General features: G+C 46.3%; 1 protein-coding gene across 2 annotated transcripts; it reads left to right on the top strand.

Annotated features, from left to right (window-relative positions):
* The first annotated feature begins 334 nt into the window (after positions 1–334).
* LOC146344422 (amine oxidase [copper-containing] 3-like) lies at positions 335–15,747 on the top strand. 2 transcript variants are annotated; one of them, XR_014792214.1, is made up of 5 exons: positions 341–2,022; positions 9,672–9,957; positions 10,978–11,107; positions 14,414–15,290; positions 15,371–15,747. XR_014792214.1 is itself a non-coding variant. In XM_084857324.1 (4 exons), the coding sequence occupies exons 1-4, from the start codon at positions 453–455 to the stop codon at positions 14,696–14,698; spliced, it is 2,271 nt and encodes a 756-aa protein (XP_084713450.1). In that variant the 5' UTR covers positions 335–452; the 3' UTR covers positions 14,699–15,747. The 2 variants fall into 2 exon arrangements, 1 of the variants encoding a protein (XP_084713450.1); XM_084857324.1 differs by having other exon boundaries at positions 335–2,022; positions 14,414–15,747.
* The last annotated feature ends 934 nt before the right edge of the window (positions 15,748–16,681 follow it).

Here is a 16,681-nt window from a genome sequence, read left to right as displayed (position 1 = left end):
CTGGTTTCTAACATTGTAAAAGGTCTGACCCATTCATTTATATGGATAAGAGCATTTCAAAACTTGGAACTAGAATGAGCGATGTGGAAATAGGCCGAAGGATCTTTCTAGAATGGGTGAGACTGAGGCGCTCGGCCTGACGTTAGATTTCCTTCTAGTGATGCACAGTCTTTCCATAAAGGCGCCACATGAATGACTGCAGTTGTTATCAGAGTCCCCGAGTGGTTCTATCTGCAATGATGAGCCAGCAGCTCTTGCTGGGAAGGGTGTTCTTCTGTTTAACCCCAGCCATGAACTCCAAGCCTCCTCCTTTTGGCCTCTACCCAATCAAGTCACATTTCCTGGAGTAAGCAATGCATCCTGCTGTATAGCTCCAGCAACAGCCAAATGAACATACTGGGACTGACTTCGTGGAAACAGTCATCGGGGCTTCGTGGCACTTGCCTGCAGCAATGAACGCAAGAGCCCTCCTCGTCCTTCTGATGCTGGCTCTGTTCACTATTCTTGCCTTAGTGTGTGTGTTGCTGACCAGGAATGAGAGTTCTGCTCCGTGTGGTGCTGGGTCGCAGCCTTCCCTGAATGGAAGGCACAGCGACCGGAGTCTGGTATTTGCTGCCCTGTCAGCGGAAGAGATTGTTCTGGTCATGAAGTATCTGCAGTCCCACCTGAGATCGCCCTTGGTCGATGCTTATCATGCCAACTCTTCTGATAACTGCATTTACTACCTGGATGTGGAACTTCCCCACAAAGAAGAGGTGCTTAGATTCCTTGATCATGGTGGACCACAACCGCCTCGACAGGCACTGGCTGTGGTATACTTTGGAAACCAGCCAGATCCAAATATCACAGAGTATGTGGTGGGCCCCCTCCCAAAGCTGACATATCATCGGGATGTGACCACACAAAAGTACGGAAGGAAGTTATCCTACCATGGAAGAACTGTGATGGGCAATGAATATGAACAAATTTGGAAATTCCTAATGGAGAAGAAATTTCTTGAGGCACCCACTTTCCTGAATCAGGTGTTTGGACACAATGGAAGCAACTTCGCGGGCCTCACATCAGCCCCTCGGGGGCTCCAGTCTGGGGATCGTGCCACATGGTTTGCCTTGTTCCAGAGTGTAAAGGGCTACTTCCTGCATCCAGTGGGGATGGAGGTGCTGGTAAACCACAGCAGTCTGAACATCTCCAGCTGGAGTCTGCCAAAGGTGTTCTACAATGGCCAGTATTATAATGGCATGGCAGAGCTGGAAAGAGAATTCATAGAGAAGCGGGTGCCTGTGGCAAAATTCAAGACTGCCTCATCTGATGGAGGGTTTTCCTCACTAGATCAAAGGGTCTCCCCGCTGGGATCTGGTCCTTTGCACTATGAGCCTTGTGGGTTACGTTATAGTGTGAGAAACAACCAGGTTGTGTCCCCATCTTGGAGTTTTGCCTTCAGGATGGACGTACACAGAGGACCGCATATCTACAACATCATATTCAAGGACCAAAGGATTGTCTATGAACTCAGTGTGCAGGAAGCCATGTCTATCTATGGTTCTAATACACCTGCTGGGATGTCAACCCGATATATGGATGCGAGCTTTGGAATTGGGAGGTTCACTTACTCACTGGTCCGGGGAGTTGATTGCCCTTACTCCGCCACCTATCTTGATGCTGTTTATTTAATTGAAACCTTAGAACCAGAGGTGCAGAAGAACTCCATCTGTGTTTTCGAGCAGAATGTAGGGGGGCCCTTTCGGCGCCATTTCTCCAACCTTCAGTCCCTCTATTATGGGGGGCTGCCTGGCTCTGCACTTGTATTCCGTTCTGTGGCTACTCTGGGCAACTATGACTACGTCTGGGACTTTGTATTTCATCCAAATGGTGCCATTGAAAGCAAAGTCCGAGCCAGTGGTTACATAACCTCGTCTTTCCTCTATGGCAATGGCCTGGACTATGGCAACAGAGTTGCAGATGCCACCCTTGGCACAATCCATACTCATTTAGTCAACTACAAAGTGGACTTAGATGTGGGAGGTAAGTTCTTGTAAATGTCAGATAACTTTGATTACTGCAGTTTTGCACTATTTTCTGCTGTTGTTGGCAGCTCTGCTAAGCAGCACTGTTGCTCCTTGTCTCTCTCCTATTCCATCCCTACTGTGCATTTATCAATCCCTGAAAAAGTGCAAAGGGGGTGATTGTAATGAGATGGTCACTAGAAAGCATCAGGGAACTGAGTAGGTAGCTAACAGAGAAAGAGACAGCAGAAGTATGGGGCGATAAAGTTTTCTGCTACCCACTGGAATTCTTACCAGATAATGGCACGGCAGTATCATCAGCCTTCATTATAGTTTGTGTGTGTGTGTGCATGTGTGTGCATTTTATCTCTATCTGCTTGCCAGGCTGTGTTCTTCCTGCTCTTTCATTATCTCTTGCAATGTCATCCAAGCTACTGAAAGGTATAAGAGGCATAACATCAATCTCGGATTAGCAGCTCATGAGTGGACAAATCTCCGACCTACCACCAAGGACTGTGGGGAGGTCAGAGAGGCAACATTGGTCCCATTCCCTGAGCCAGGTACTCATTCATTCCTTGAATGGCATCTTCTTCCACCCTTCAAGCAGATATCTGCAACTGCAGTATTTGGATGCTTCCAGGTGGAGGGCTCTTAACGCTGTTGATCAGGAGGCCTTGTGCAGCTATTCTGTCTTTTCTTCCTTAATGGATTTTCTGTGGTAAGAAAAGAAAAGAAAAGAAAACAAGAAAAAGAAAACATGAGAAAACATGAGAGGGCTTTGAGTGGAAGACAGCATCTGAATGACCAAAGCAATGGCGCAATCAAAGCTTCATCTGGAAGCACCCATTGGTACTCAGTATATCAAACTCCAGAGCAAAGTATCTCTCCACCAGTCATGGGTACCATTATAGTGACCAAAATGCCATCCACATATCTTTCAGTATGTGGGAGAAATGTGATTGGTTAGTGTCAACTTGAAACAACAAATCACCAGTTTTAACGTTTTCAAAACATTTTTTCTTTTAATGGAGGAGCACGGGTGCGAGAAGGGGTTTGGGTTCCACAGGATATCACAATGTGGCAAAGGAGTCCCTAATGGGGAAATCCTACAGCCACTAGACACTGTCTAGAGGGCCATAGGATGTTTTGGTTTCTGTGATCTGAGGTAGGATCCAGGGGTCCAGCCTTGGAGCCCAGAAACCGCACTTCCCATCCCTGCCCCCTTGGAAATGGGGAAAAGAGCGTGGTCATGGGAGAGGGGAGGGGACAGCAGAAGCCGTGTTATGTAGCTTCCTATGTGCCATGCAGCCTCCTTCCCTCCCCCTCCCTGAAGCCGCAGCTGGACAGACAAAATCGGCTGTCTAGCCAAGAATGCAGGGTGGCCAGAGCGTGGAGACAAGGGTCACCTCCATGCTCTGGCAGCCCTGCATTGGGTGCTCAGCAGACCCAATGCAGGCTCTGCCGACTTTCTTCATAGGATTGCACCCTAAACCAAAAAAGGGTTGGAAACCACAGCTTAAAAGTAGTTGATCTCGCTCCTCTTCTTGCTGCTTTTCCTCTTTTCATGGAGGAAACTGAAGCAGGACACAATGGGGTAATTTGATAGCTCATTATCTGTGATCTATTTAAAAATGGAACAAAGGGCATGTAGTGCAGGAGACACCCTGGAGGGACATAGCATCATGTAAAGAGCCTGCAAACTTCCATGAAGGAGCAATCTCAATTGCAGGATAAACACTCTGTGTGAAGAAAGCCTCTAGGGACACCAGCGGAGGCCCTTGTCATCTGCCCATCGTCAAGGGCAGCTAGGCTGGTGAGTACAATGCAGAGGGCCTTTTCAGTGGTGGCCCTGCACCTCTGAATCAACTTCCATCAGGGGTTTATCAGGCCCCTTCTTTGTAGGTCTTCAGGAAAGCTCTGAAGACCCACTTGTTTTTGGTGGCCTTTTCATAATATGTGGGCTGCCGGTTTTATTGATGGTATCTGTTTTTATGGTGTTTTCATAGTATTTTATTGCATATGTATTTATTGCTTTCCTATTTGTTTTGTGTTGTTTTTATCTTGTACACCACCTTGAGAGGGTTCTACACTTAAAGGAAGCCTAAACATCATGTAAAAGGGGGGGTGGGGGGAAGGAAAGGAAATACATGAACTAGTTAGTCTAGGGGCATCGCTACATCTCCAGTTTATTGCAAATTCATGATTGGCCACTCACTGAATTGTGCGGGTCCATTACATGATGTCATCATTGTCCAGTCATTATCCTACCATTTCCACCCCCCTATCCCATGTTTCCCACAAATTGAAAAAATGTGGTATTTTTCCAAATATGCACAAATGGAGCGCCATGACCTCCCCATGTATTTCTCCCCTAGCGTAAATGAACCGCTGTGTGTTGGTGGCTGTCAGCAGTTGTTTTGGGTTGTTGGGGTGCGGCCATGATGGCGAAGGCGGTGATGACGGGCTGTGGGGCGTGTCGCCTTCCCATGCCTACACCACTTTGGGTCCTTGCCATTTTCGGCCTGCAGCGTTCTGAACAAGGCAGCAGGTCAGCAGAGTGGCAAGGCGGCAGAGCGGTGTGCTGGCCTTCAGACCTGCTGGGATGCCCCCCCTGCTGTGTATTCTCAGCAAGTAAACAGCTGAGTAAATGGCAGAGATTGTCAAAAACACTGAACGGGGGGGGGAGAACGGGGGGGCTGTCTGCGTGTCTAGGGATGTACGAAAGGGACTTACCTTGTCCCGCAGCTTGCTTCACGGTGGGGGGGAGGCGCTTTGCTTCTCCCCCTGAAGTTCAGGCGAAAATAAGGGAACGCTATTTGCGTTGCCCTTATTTTCGCCGTAGTCTACGTAAATCTTTACGTAGACTAGACGTGCCAAAATAAGGAACACAAATGGTGGCGCCCATGGGCTACCGCCATTTGCGTACGCGCTTTTTTTTTCTTCCCCAAAGTCACCCGTGATAGGCTACGTGACGATTAACGTAGCCTATCACGGCTGACTTTGGAAATCTAGCCGTGATAGGCTACGTAAATCGTCACGTAGCCTATCACAGGTGTGTGTTTTTTTGTTTTTTGTTTTTACTTTTTTATTTTGTAATGGCGGTGGCGGCAGCCGGTCGGGAGACCGGCCACTGCCCCCACCCCCGATGAAATGCCGCCGAACCACCGCCGGGACCCGCCACCGAGAGGGACATTCGGCCATGGTAAGTCTCATCCCAGGGGGGGGCGGGGGGCCGGCGGAGAATTTCCCCAACACTTTCGGGGGGCCGAATGCCTCGGCGCTCGGCCTCCTGAAGATTCGTGGAGAAATTCTCCGCCATCCCTATGCGTGTCAGTCCCCATCCACCAGTAATGCGCAAGGGGAAGGAAAGGGGCAGGAGCCAGGGAGGAGCTGCCACTACACCCCGAGCGCGTGTCATGCTTTTTTGCGAAAAGGTGGAGATGCCTCTGAGTGGCATCATGTGAGAAGCAAAGAAGCGAAAAATAATGCGACGGGGACAGCCATCTGAGAACACGACCCAGTCCTGCAATGATACCGGATGGGGAAAGAACCGGCATTGATGTGGAATTCTCCACCTGTGTGATGGAGCCCTAGGTTGCCGCAGGACTTCTTGCCTCAGAGTTTCACTTGCGAGACACCTGGTGGGTGCTTCCAAATGGACGATTCGTAGCACTCTCAGTTCAGAGGTATTGTGCAGCTCTTCTGTATTTCCTTTGTTTATGGTAAAAGTGGGAAAACACAGGAGGGCTACAAAGGGAAGACAGCACTGCCTGCACCCCCCGCACAATTCCGTCAACAAGGTTGGGCAATTGCACATAAAAGCCTCATCTGGAAGCAGGAGCATACTAGCATTTTTGCGGGGAGAGGGGTGATACCTATCTTTGTATTACTTCACTTTTTGTTGGTCTCACACTCATACTCCCCAAACTCTGATTCTCTAAATAGTGCTGTTATAGTTACCTAGTGTAAAAACGAGGCATGCTGCTGATGCTCAGAGGTTATATTTCTGTGACTTAAGCCATGGCATTCAAACCAGGTCCTGGTTGTTGTTATTATTTATTACATTTCTATACCACCCCATAGCTGAAGCTCTCTGGGCTGTTTACAAAAGTTAAAACATTAAAATACAATATACAGACTCTTAAAATGATTTACATAACAGCATACAGACAGTATATACAAACAACATATAACTAAAAACAATTTTGAACTGAAAACATTTTTTTAAAATCCAACAATAAAACAATGCAGCTTAAAAACAGTATGCAAAAGTCAGCAAAAGGAGCAAGAGTTCTACAAAGGGAAGGCCTGCCGGGATAATACAGTCTTTAACGCCTGCTTAAAACCTTCAAGGAAGTCAGCAGGCGGATTTCAACCGGCGGCAGGTCATTCCACGACTGAGGGGCGGGGCGGCAAAGGAGACGGTCCTCTTGCGTCTCACATTAGGCAGCCGCAGCAGAGAGCCCTCAGAGGGCCTTAGGCGGTGGACTGGGACGTGGGGGAGAAGGTGCTCCCTGAGGTACCTCGAGCCTGGGCCATGTAAGGCTTTAAAGGTAAGAACCAGCATGTTATATTTTGCTCGGAAACAAACTGGCAGCCAGTGTAAAGATTTTAAGACCGGTGTAATATGGTCTCCATGGGATGTCCCAGAGACCAACCTGGCTGCCATATTTTGCACCAGTTGAAGTTTCCGAACTAAATACATAGGCAGCCCCAAGTACAGCGCATCGCAGAAATCTTGCAGAAATCAAGCCTGGAGGTTACCAGCGCATGCACCACCATTACCAGGTCCTGGTTCGAATTAAGCCCTTATCTTGGCTTAGCTAAAAACACTGATAATAGAATCTGATAATTGCAGGCTTTTGTATCTCTAAGCTGGGATCCTCAGAGTACACTTACCTGGGAATATGCTTGACTGAAATCCATGGAAATTACTCTGAGGAGATATGCATAGGATCATAGAATCATAGGTTTGGAAGGGGCCTACAAGACCATCGAGCCCAACCCCCTGCTCAATGCAGGAATCCAAGTCAGAGCATCCCTGACAGATGGCTGTCCAGCCTCATCTTGAATGCCTCCAGCGTGGGAGAGCCCACCACCTCCCTAGGTCATTGGTTCCATTGTCGTGTTGCTCTAACAGTCAGGGAATTTTTCCTGATGTTCAGCCGGAATCTGGCTTCCTGTAACTTGAGCCCGTTATTCCATGTCCTGCATTCTGGGATGATGGAGAAGAGGTCCTGGCCTTCCTGTCTGTGACAACCTTTCAAGTACTTGAAGAGCACTATCATATCTCCCCTCAGTCTTCTCTTCTCAAGGCTAAACATGCCCAGTTCTTTGAGTCTCTCCTCATAGGGCCTTGTTTCCAGTCCCCTGATCGTCTTCGTTGCCCTCCTCTGAACCCTCTCCAGCTTGTCTGCATCCTTCTTAAAGTGTGGTGCCCAGAACTGGACAGAGTACTCCAGATGAGGCCTAACCAGTGCTGAGTAGAGGGGAACTAGTACTTCCCGGGATTTAGAAGCTATGCTTCTATTAATGCAGCCCAAAACAGCATATGCCTTTTTTGCAGCCACATCATATTGTTGGCTCATATTCAACTTGTGATTGACAACAATTCCAAGATCCTTCTCGCTTGTAGTGTTGTTGAGCACGTATCCCCCATCTTGTAAATGTGCATTTGGTTTCTTTTTCCTAGGTGCAGAACTTGGCATTGATCCCTAGTAAATGTCACTCTGTTGTTTTCTGCCCAGCGCTCCAGTCTATCAAGATCACTTTGAATTTTGTTTCTGTCTTCCAGGGTATTAGCTATCCCACCCAATTTTGTGTCATCTGCACATTTGATCAGCATTCCCTGCACCTCCTCCTCCAAGTCATTAATAAAAATGTTGAAAAGCACTGGGCCCAGGACTGAGCCCTGCGGTACCCTGCTCATTACTTCTCCCCAGTTTGAGAAGATCCCATTGATAAGCACTCTTTGAATCCAGTTCTGTAGCCAACTGTGGATCCACCTGATTGTTGTTTTATCTCGCCCACTTTGAGCTAGTTTGCTCATCAGGATATCATGGGGCACTTTGTCAAAAGCTTTGCTGAAGTTGAGCATACCTCAATAATTTGAGAGCTTTAGTACAAGTGTATATTTTATGATGTTCTTTATTGATATCTTATAGAACTGGCTTTGGAGATCTTCCTAACAAAAAGTTGAATAGAAACGTTTTAAATAAAAAAAATTTACCATTAAGGCAGGGTCCTTAATTAGTCTGCATTTGAAACAGACTGCAGGTTGGCCTAATTCTCTGCCATCCCCTAGAAACCTCTATTTCCCTCTTTTTAATTGCATCCAGTCTAAGAAGAGAGTTCTGTGTCTTAAGCTCATATGTGACATTGCAAACTTTCATCCTAATGAAGGTAGTTTACTGTCTTTTTTCTGTTCTTCAAACACGTAATGTTACACAGTTATTTACATCTTAATTATCCTTTTCAACTTATAGTTAAATAATGGTAAAAGCGGGGAGTGTTCGCTAATTCCAAATAGCAGTAGGGGGATGCTATTCTTTGAAGTGTGGTGGAGGGAACCAGTTGTGATGATTCAGTAGTGAGGGAAATGCATTCTGCATATAATTAGAGGCACTTTCCTGCCTGAAAGATCTGCAGGTCATGGTAATGCTGCTAGTGATTTGGTAAATATGATCCCTGACATGGGGTGGGGATGACAACAATTTATTTATGGGATAGAAAATATGTCCAAAGGCTTGCACAGGTACAAGAAAAATGCACAAGTGTACTGAAGCTGCACGCACTATGTGCATGAAAAATACAGGGCAAACATGTTCTTCCACTGCATCCCCACAAACTCCAAAATTCACCAGCAGTTTGTTTTGTAGCCTCAGACAGAACATTAAAAAAAACCTTATAAAACATGGAACATGCCTACAACCTGTCCCAAGCATAGAACAAATGGTTTTGGAATGAGCAATTTTGTGAATTTTAGTCTGTAGTGAAAAGTCATAAATGACTGAGTTTTTTATGATTAGCACAGGTTCAGGGTAATCTTTCTAAGGCATGTTCCATGTTTTATAAGTCTTTTAAAAATATGGTCTGTCTGATTATAACTAGCGACTATGTATATTACTTACAGTTTGTATGATTAATATTATTTATATTGCTTGAATTACTGATTGTTCTTTGCATACCCCTTAAATTAGCCTGTTAGAATCTTTGAGCTATAGTAAATCAAATATAAATCCGTACATGTGTATATACAGGGTCATCCCAATGTACGGCACGTGCGGGGGGGTGCAGTAGGTCCTTTGCTCCACCCTCTGAGCCACCATGTTGCATCTGACCTGCACCTCTCCCCCCGGCTTGTTTTGCTTCTGCTTCCAGGTGGTGGACCTACGGGTTCTAGTTTGTTTTTTAAGTAGAACTTGCAAGCTTGAAACCACCCTACACCTTCAGTAGTTTCTTGCCGTTCAGTGTTAAGCCCAAGTTTCTCCTTTTTTGTTCTTGCTGCACTCCTATACTCAGAATGGATACAGGTCGACGAGAAATTCAACACATTAAGTGTTCCTGTTTACTGCATCTCCCTGCCTGGGGTAGCTCCACCAGTATGGAAACATATTAACTAAGCATCACTCTCCCCACTCCCCACCCCACCCACCGACCCCTTTCTAGGTGTGAAAAATTCCTTGGTTGCCAATGACATGGCTTTCGAGACCGTGAAGGTCCCTTGGAGCCCAGACCGAGAAATCCTGCAAATGAAAATGGTGAAAAAACTCTTGGATACTGAGGACAAGGCTGCCTTCCGTCTTCATGACAACATGCCAAGATATGTATATTTTGCAGCAGATAGCACAAACAAATGGGGCCATAAACGTGGCTACCGGATCCAGTCAATCAGCTTTGCTGGGGACCACCTTCCAGAGTCAGATCCAATGGAGCGGGCTGTCAGTTGGGGCAGGTAAGTGAGTGCTTCCTAGGGACTGAAACCCACATTGGAGGTGTGAGACTTTGGCGTACCTTAAACATGGGTGTTGTGTCTTTGAATGGTATGGAGCAAACTTTCATAGTATTTTTTGGGCCTGTATATGCCCATCACTCTGGTTCTTCCCAGGTTCTTCCTCAGGTATGCCCATTGACTGAGATGAGTCTTGAGAAGGCTTTTCATAAGCTTGTATAATGTCTGAATATTTTTATTTAAATAAATAAATATATCCAAACATTATACAAGCAATTTATATACTATTGATTGATTACCTTTCAGACCAAACTGGGAGCTCAAGTTCACTAAGGGTGCAATCCTGTGGGTTGCACCCTGGGTACTTGTAAGTCCCTGAACTCAGAGGCTTATGAGCATCCTATGCTAGATGGGCATTTCACCCATCTAGTGGAGGCTTCGGGGAGAGGGAGGGAAGGAGGCTGGGGCAGCAATAGGAAAAGGCATAAGCCAGCTGCCCTGGCCTCCTCCCTGCCCCTCCCCACCCCCAAGAACACCCCCTTTCCCCTATCTCTGCACTCTGTTTTGTGACCACAGAGAGGGAGCTGGCTTCTCTGGTGGTTCACTGCTTCAGCTACAAGGGGAGGGGGCAGGGAGTGCATTTCCTGGCTACATGGTTGAGCCATATCTCCGATCTCGTATCCAGGAAACTGAGCAATCCTATGTCTCCCAGACGCTGTGTAGGGGACATAGGATTATTCCATCTGAATTAAAACTTAAAACAATTTTTAAGCTTTAAAAAAAATTAAAAACATCTTTAAAACTTGAAAAAACAATTTAAGAACAACTTTAAAACTTTAACATGTCAACCACAGCAGAATTAAGAGAGAATTCTAAAAACAGAATGCGGAGCTAATACATTTAAAATACTAAAAAGCCATACGGGACCCCAAAATACCCTGGCTAAAACTGAACAAGGAAAGAGCCAGTCCAGCCGCCCACAGACTCAGCAGTGCTGTGCTTGGGTTGCTTTTTGCCTTTCAGGTACAAGCTGGCCGTCACCAAGCGAAAAGAGGAAGAACCTGCCAGCACCAGCATCTATAACCAGAACGACCCATGGACACCTTCTGTTGCCTTTGCTGACTTCATAGACAATGAGACCATTGTCAATGAGGTGAGTTGTGATCTCTCTGGGGTGCTAGTGATCTTTATGAGCTGTCGCCCCAAACTCACACAGGGATTGGCCAGGGTGTGGACCCTAACCTGGAATTAGATACTAGACGCATCTATTTTTTCTTCTCCTTTTACATGGCCATTTGTTGAAATTAGTGTGATGTATGGGATGTAACCAGGAAAGAGATTCATGGAAAGAGATTCATGGAATGGTCTGCATATTTTAAGAGCATTTCTGCACCAGGCTAAAATCTGCACCCTTACCAGGGCTTCTGCTTCCAGATTCCTTGAGGGATTAAGATCAGCTCCTTTTCATGTGGTGTTTCTTTCTTTCTGGGCAAGTTCTATATGTTTCATTATACAGCCACTAGATGGTGCTGCAATATAGTGCGACTCCAGAATTTCACTGGAAAGCCATTGTGCTTTGAAGTCTCTTATCACGGTTTCCCCATAGAGAATTAAATTGCTATAATGGCCAGAAGCGACAGGAGGGGCCCTGGAGGTTGACAACGTTGTGGAAAGTGTCCGCAAAGAACTGTGAGTGACTAATCACGAGTGCACAATAAAAGCCCCATGTAGAAATGCTCTAAGAGGAGGAACAAACATTATGAGGCAAATCCAGAGGTTTCCAAACATGCCTTTACTGGCTAACATGAGTGGAGGGATGATTGGGGGCGGAGGGCATTTTCAGGAAACAATCAGTAGGTGGAAGGAGGTGCTTAAAACTTAGAAAGCTCCCATTTTTCTCCCGCAAATGTACCCTAGGCCATTTTAATCTGTTCCCGCCTACCTCCCACACAGCTTGATTCCAAGACTAGAAGTATGCCTGACTGGGGAAGCTGCCCTTGGGGAAAGGACAGTGGAGAATCAGCAAGTGTGGGAAGGGTAACACAGGCACATTCATCCTTCCTGCTCCTGCGTCTGTACAAATACCTCATTGCCCCCCATGTTTGGATTACTCTGGCAAACACATAAGGACTCAAGTCTGGTTTACAACATGGAATGAGAGACTTGTTAGGCTTGACCTCTTGGGTCTTCTGTGTAAAGAGAATTAAAGAGAACCCACTTTCATTACAAGAAATTCTATCTGATGTACATATGTCAGATTGTAATTATACATTGTTATAGGATTAAGGGTTGGAATTGATGACCTCCCAGGATGCCTTCCAACACCAATTTTTTGATTCCGAGATTGCAGGTTATACAGGAAAGGCTTAATGGGTCTAGGATGACTGCAAATGTTAAAGGGCAACGGGGCAGTTTGCCATGGGAACCCAACAGGCTCTTAATGGCCAGTGCCTAAAAATGGGGTGCCTCTCTTCCTCCCGCGAAGGACTGTTGTAATCCATGTGTCTGTGAAGGAAACAAGCCTGCCCTTTTGGGATGAGGCTGAGAATGAACAGAGCTGGTGTTGCAGAACTCAGAGTCAGAGAGACCACGGAGTGAAGGAAAAAGAGTTTTTCTTTATTTAACGCGCGGGCTTTATGGCTGGAATCACTTCCAAAGAGCAAAAAGCCCCGAGGCACATTAATACATTGCTTTTATAGACATTATGACACATATGAAACGGCTCCTCCTCTCCCTCCCATGTGGGGTTGCAGTCCTCAACATTTCTTCTCCTAGCACCATTGTTTATAATAAAAGAAATGGGTTATAGGGTAGCCATGATAAGCAAAGAACAGAAGAGAACAGCAGAGAACATGATATACAACTCTATGCTGACCTTAGCCTTTGTTGACAAGATAAGAGACTCCTGCGTCTCGTCAGCCTACAACAATATATTCAAGGGAGAAAGAGCTCAGCAAGAACATGAAGCATGAGACTGCATGAGGCTACTTAGTCTGACCCCCGATATGGCTGCTACACTGGAGCATCTCAGAGCATGGGCAGCTGCCCTGGAAGGTCTGGCTATGCTGGTTTTGGAGTGTTGACCTGTGAGCTGAGCCTGTGCACATTTATAAACAAGTGCAAATATTGGAAAATGCCCATAAGGGTGCTTCCAGATGAAGGGCGCCTAGCACCACCAGTCAGAAGGCACTGCGCAGCAATTCCATCTTTTTGTCCTCAATGGATTCTCTCTGATAAGGAAGAAAGATGGAAGAAGTGGTGGGAAAACATGGGAGAGTTCAGAGTGGAAGAAGATCTCATCTGGACCCTCTGTAAAATTCTGTGAATGAGACAGGGTGATGGCGCTATTAACGCCTCATCTGGAAGCACCTTACAGCTCTGGTGACCTCATTCCAAAGGAAGCCAAACCCCGGGCGAGGACCCCTGGAAATTCTCGCTGCTCGGAGAATTGGGGTGCACATAGTAATAATCAAATAAAGAACCAGAGCATTTAAGAATCTCCTCTGAAGTGGTGCGGTTCTGTTTCTCTAGCAAACATGGGTGGGATGGGGGGTAGGGGAGGCAAGAAAGCCCCTATCAGTACTCTCAGTGAATGGAAGGCCAGGCAGCTTTCCCTGCCCACAGCCTTCTCTGTGGGATTTGGGATGTGAGCCTAGTCTAGTGGAAGGAAGTGGGTGTGGATTCGAAGTCACAGTTACCCTCCTCTGGATGTGTTTACATTTTCAAAGCTGCCCTAATGGTGGAAAAACTGGCTACCGGGTGTGGGCCAAATCTTGCCTCCCTTCTAACTCTTCAAATGCATGATTTCTCCACTTTCAACCATTGTATGTATAAGCACAACGTGTTATCTTACTGGAGCATCTCCTTTCCCTTGGAAGTTCCTATGTTTTGGTTTTTTCTTGTGCATCTTGTGTCATTGCCTTCCATGCTTTGTTTCTCTTTCACCACTTCTGTCCCAACTACAGCCTCCTTGGTGGCTGGTAGCATAAAACTCCTCAGACTTCATTTTGGCAAATTGGGTCATTCTGGTGCCTTTGTATTTATGCACAAGTGTATGGGTTCAGCTGGTATTATAGGACTGCAGCAGCAAGCACACAGGTACAGTAAGCTGCTGAGCACTCTCACTTCAGCCCTCCCCGAATCCAACCCATTTCTCAAAAACTAGCTTGGCAATGTATGTCAATCCAGGGAAGTTCATTTTAAGTTCAGGTGCATGGCAGATGGTTTAGACTAGAAAAATTTTCTCCTGCTGTGGCCAATTGCCTGCCAAACAATTTGGGTTGTCTTCCCTCAACTACCGGTCTATCCTAAACCTCAGAAGGCGGCCTTTGAGCGAGTGTCATGCAGCACATGTTGAAGGCCTCCGGAGGTTTCGTATAGACTGAATCTGTCCCCTGAATCATTGTGGCATCTTTTTCTCTTTGCCAAGTGACATGCTGCTGTGCTCTCCCCTCACCAGGACCTGGTTGCCTGGATCACCACTGGTTTCCTGCATATTCCACATGCTGAGGACATCCCCAACACTGTGACACTTGGGAATTCTGTTGGCTTCCTTTTGAGACCGTACAACTATTTTGACGATGATCCCTCCATCTATTCTCCTGACAGTGTTTTCTTCACCAGTGAGCAGGACCCCACTTCCTGTGATGTCAACCACATGGCCTGCCTGCCAAAAACAGCTGCGTGCTTACCCAACCTCCCACCTTTCACTTATGAGGGCTTCCAAAATCTGACAAGGCTCTGATACTTTCTGGACTTTGGAGGTGGGGGAGGGGTGGAGACAGCTCAACATGAAATCTGTGTGTAACAAGGGCTGACCTCTCTTTGTGCAGTATTTTTTAACCCAAATCTGAAGCCTTGCTTGCCTCCATTGTTCATGTCTAGGAAATTGTATTCGCAGTATTTTTTCTCTCTGAACCAAGCAGATGGTTCAACCTTCTGCACCGCCCTGTTTCTCTTAAATGTGCATATTTCTCCTCCCTACTGGGGAGACCTTAATCTGCACTATTGACTGACAGTCATTCCCTCTCCAGTGAGAACTCTATGGACTGTAATTTCGTAAGGTGGACTGGGGATTTCTAACAAAAAATTCTCAGCAGCCTCACAAGCTACAATTCCTGAAATTCTTTGGGAGAAGGCATGACAGTTAAATGGGTATAAACCTAGTGTATGTTTCTGGTGATATTTGTTTGGTTTTTTGCAAACAACCTGAGAAGGCCCCTGAGTCAAAGGGTGATGGCAGACGAAGTATTGCAAGAGAAGCCAGAGTGCTCTTCGCTGGCCAGTGCTGCTGAGATGTCTGAGAAACTTTTAATGCAAGGTATAAAATGCCAAATGTGTTTTGATTTACACCTTCTTCAGGGACAAAATGATGTAACTTGATGGGGTATCATCTCGTGGTTTGCCTCTAAAGAAGGTGTAAACTGAAACACATTGAACCCTGTATGCCGTATGTTGACGTTTCCTGCACATTTCAGCACCATGTTGAGGCTTCGTCTCCTTTTTACTCACTTGTGGTTTAAGAACTGTGTTGGAACCAAAGTCATGCAGGCAGTGTGAAATAGTCACCTTAGGCTTCATCTGATGAGGCTGAACTGCTGACATGTTTTGACACCTCAACAGGATGAGATGGAGGAGGTCAGGTTGAAGGTCTCACTCTCGTCAGATACGGTGAACTAGAAAACTAGAATGGATTTTTGTACCTCTCTCTTCACCCCAAGCTCTGCCTTTCACTCTTTTTCTTTTATTAAGCAGAGGAACAAATAAACAAGCAAAAAGCCACGTTTTGAGCCTACGTCCAGAGTACTGTCCTGAGAAGCTCAAAACCTCTAGCGGACCCTAAAGGGGAAGTGGGGGGGGGCATTTAAGACATTCCAGACCTTTCTATACCTGCAGGTTTGGCTCTGCTTGAGCTCAGAACAGAGTGCCTGCCTGGGACATATCTGTGTGACTTGCCAACTGTGCTGTTTGTGTTCTGCAAGTGGTTTTAACAAGTTTTCAGAATCCAGGGGGGATCTTCACAACAACGGAACGAGAAGCTCATTGGAGTATTATCCAGATATTCATGGAATCGGCTTTGGTCCATGAGGGACCCACAAAGCAAGAAAAGCTGAGTGCACCATACCTTTAAAATCTGGTTTTCACCAGTCTCAGAGTGCTTGAAAGGATCATTCTTCTGGGCTGGATGGGGGGAATAGAACTGAATGTCATCAACCTGGCAGGGGCTGCTCAACCAGTGAGAGAGGCTTGTTTCCTGGCCCATGTCCAGGCTCCCCGTGCTACTACATTATTATGAATGGAAAGTAATTCACAATTCTCTAGAAACAACCCAATTATCCAGTACAGCTTCTGAAGGCTCCCTATGAGAGCACACACACACCATTTCTCCCCATTCCAGCAAACTGTTGCGGAGTTATTCCTCTCCCCACCTTTTCCCCTGTGTGTGCACTTTTGCCTGCCTGAAGAAGCCAAAATCCCTGATTCTTGAGTGCAGCATCCGAAGGCTCCCATTGAGAGCATGCACACACACACACCCTGCCAGTTTCGCCCCATTCTAGCAAACTGTTGCAGTTATAGCTTCCACACATTCACACACCCTTTCTCCTTCTCTGGGCATTTTCTCCTTGCTCGCAATGACAGGCTCCTGTCATCCTGAGACCTCACCAGATCGCTACTGTGATAAAGCTCTTACACAACATCAGAGAAGTGATTTTATACAACATTGGGG

Source organism: Heloderma suspectum, chromosome 5, assembly GCF_057233095.1.
Source record: "Heloderma suspectum isolate Gila_16-S chromosome 5, 16-S_ref, whole genome shotgun sequence".
NCBI lineage: Eukaryota > Metazoa > Chordata > Lepidosauria > Squamata > Helodermatidae > Heloderma > Heloderma suspectum.
Note: the sequence above shows the minus strand (reverse complement) of the source record. Positions and strands in the feature narration are given on the sequence as shown.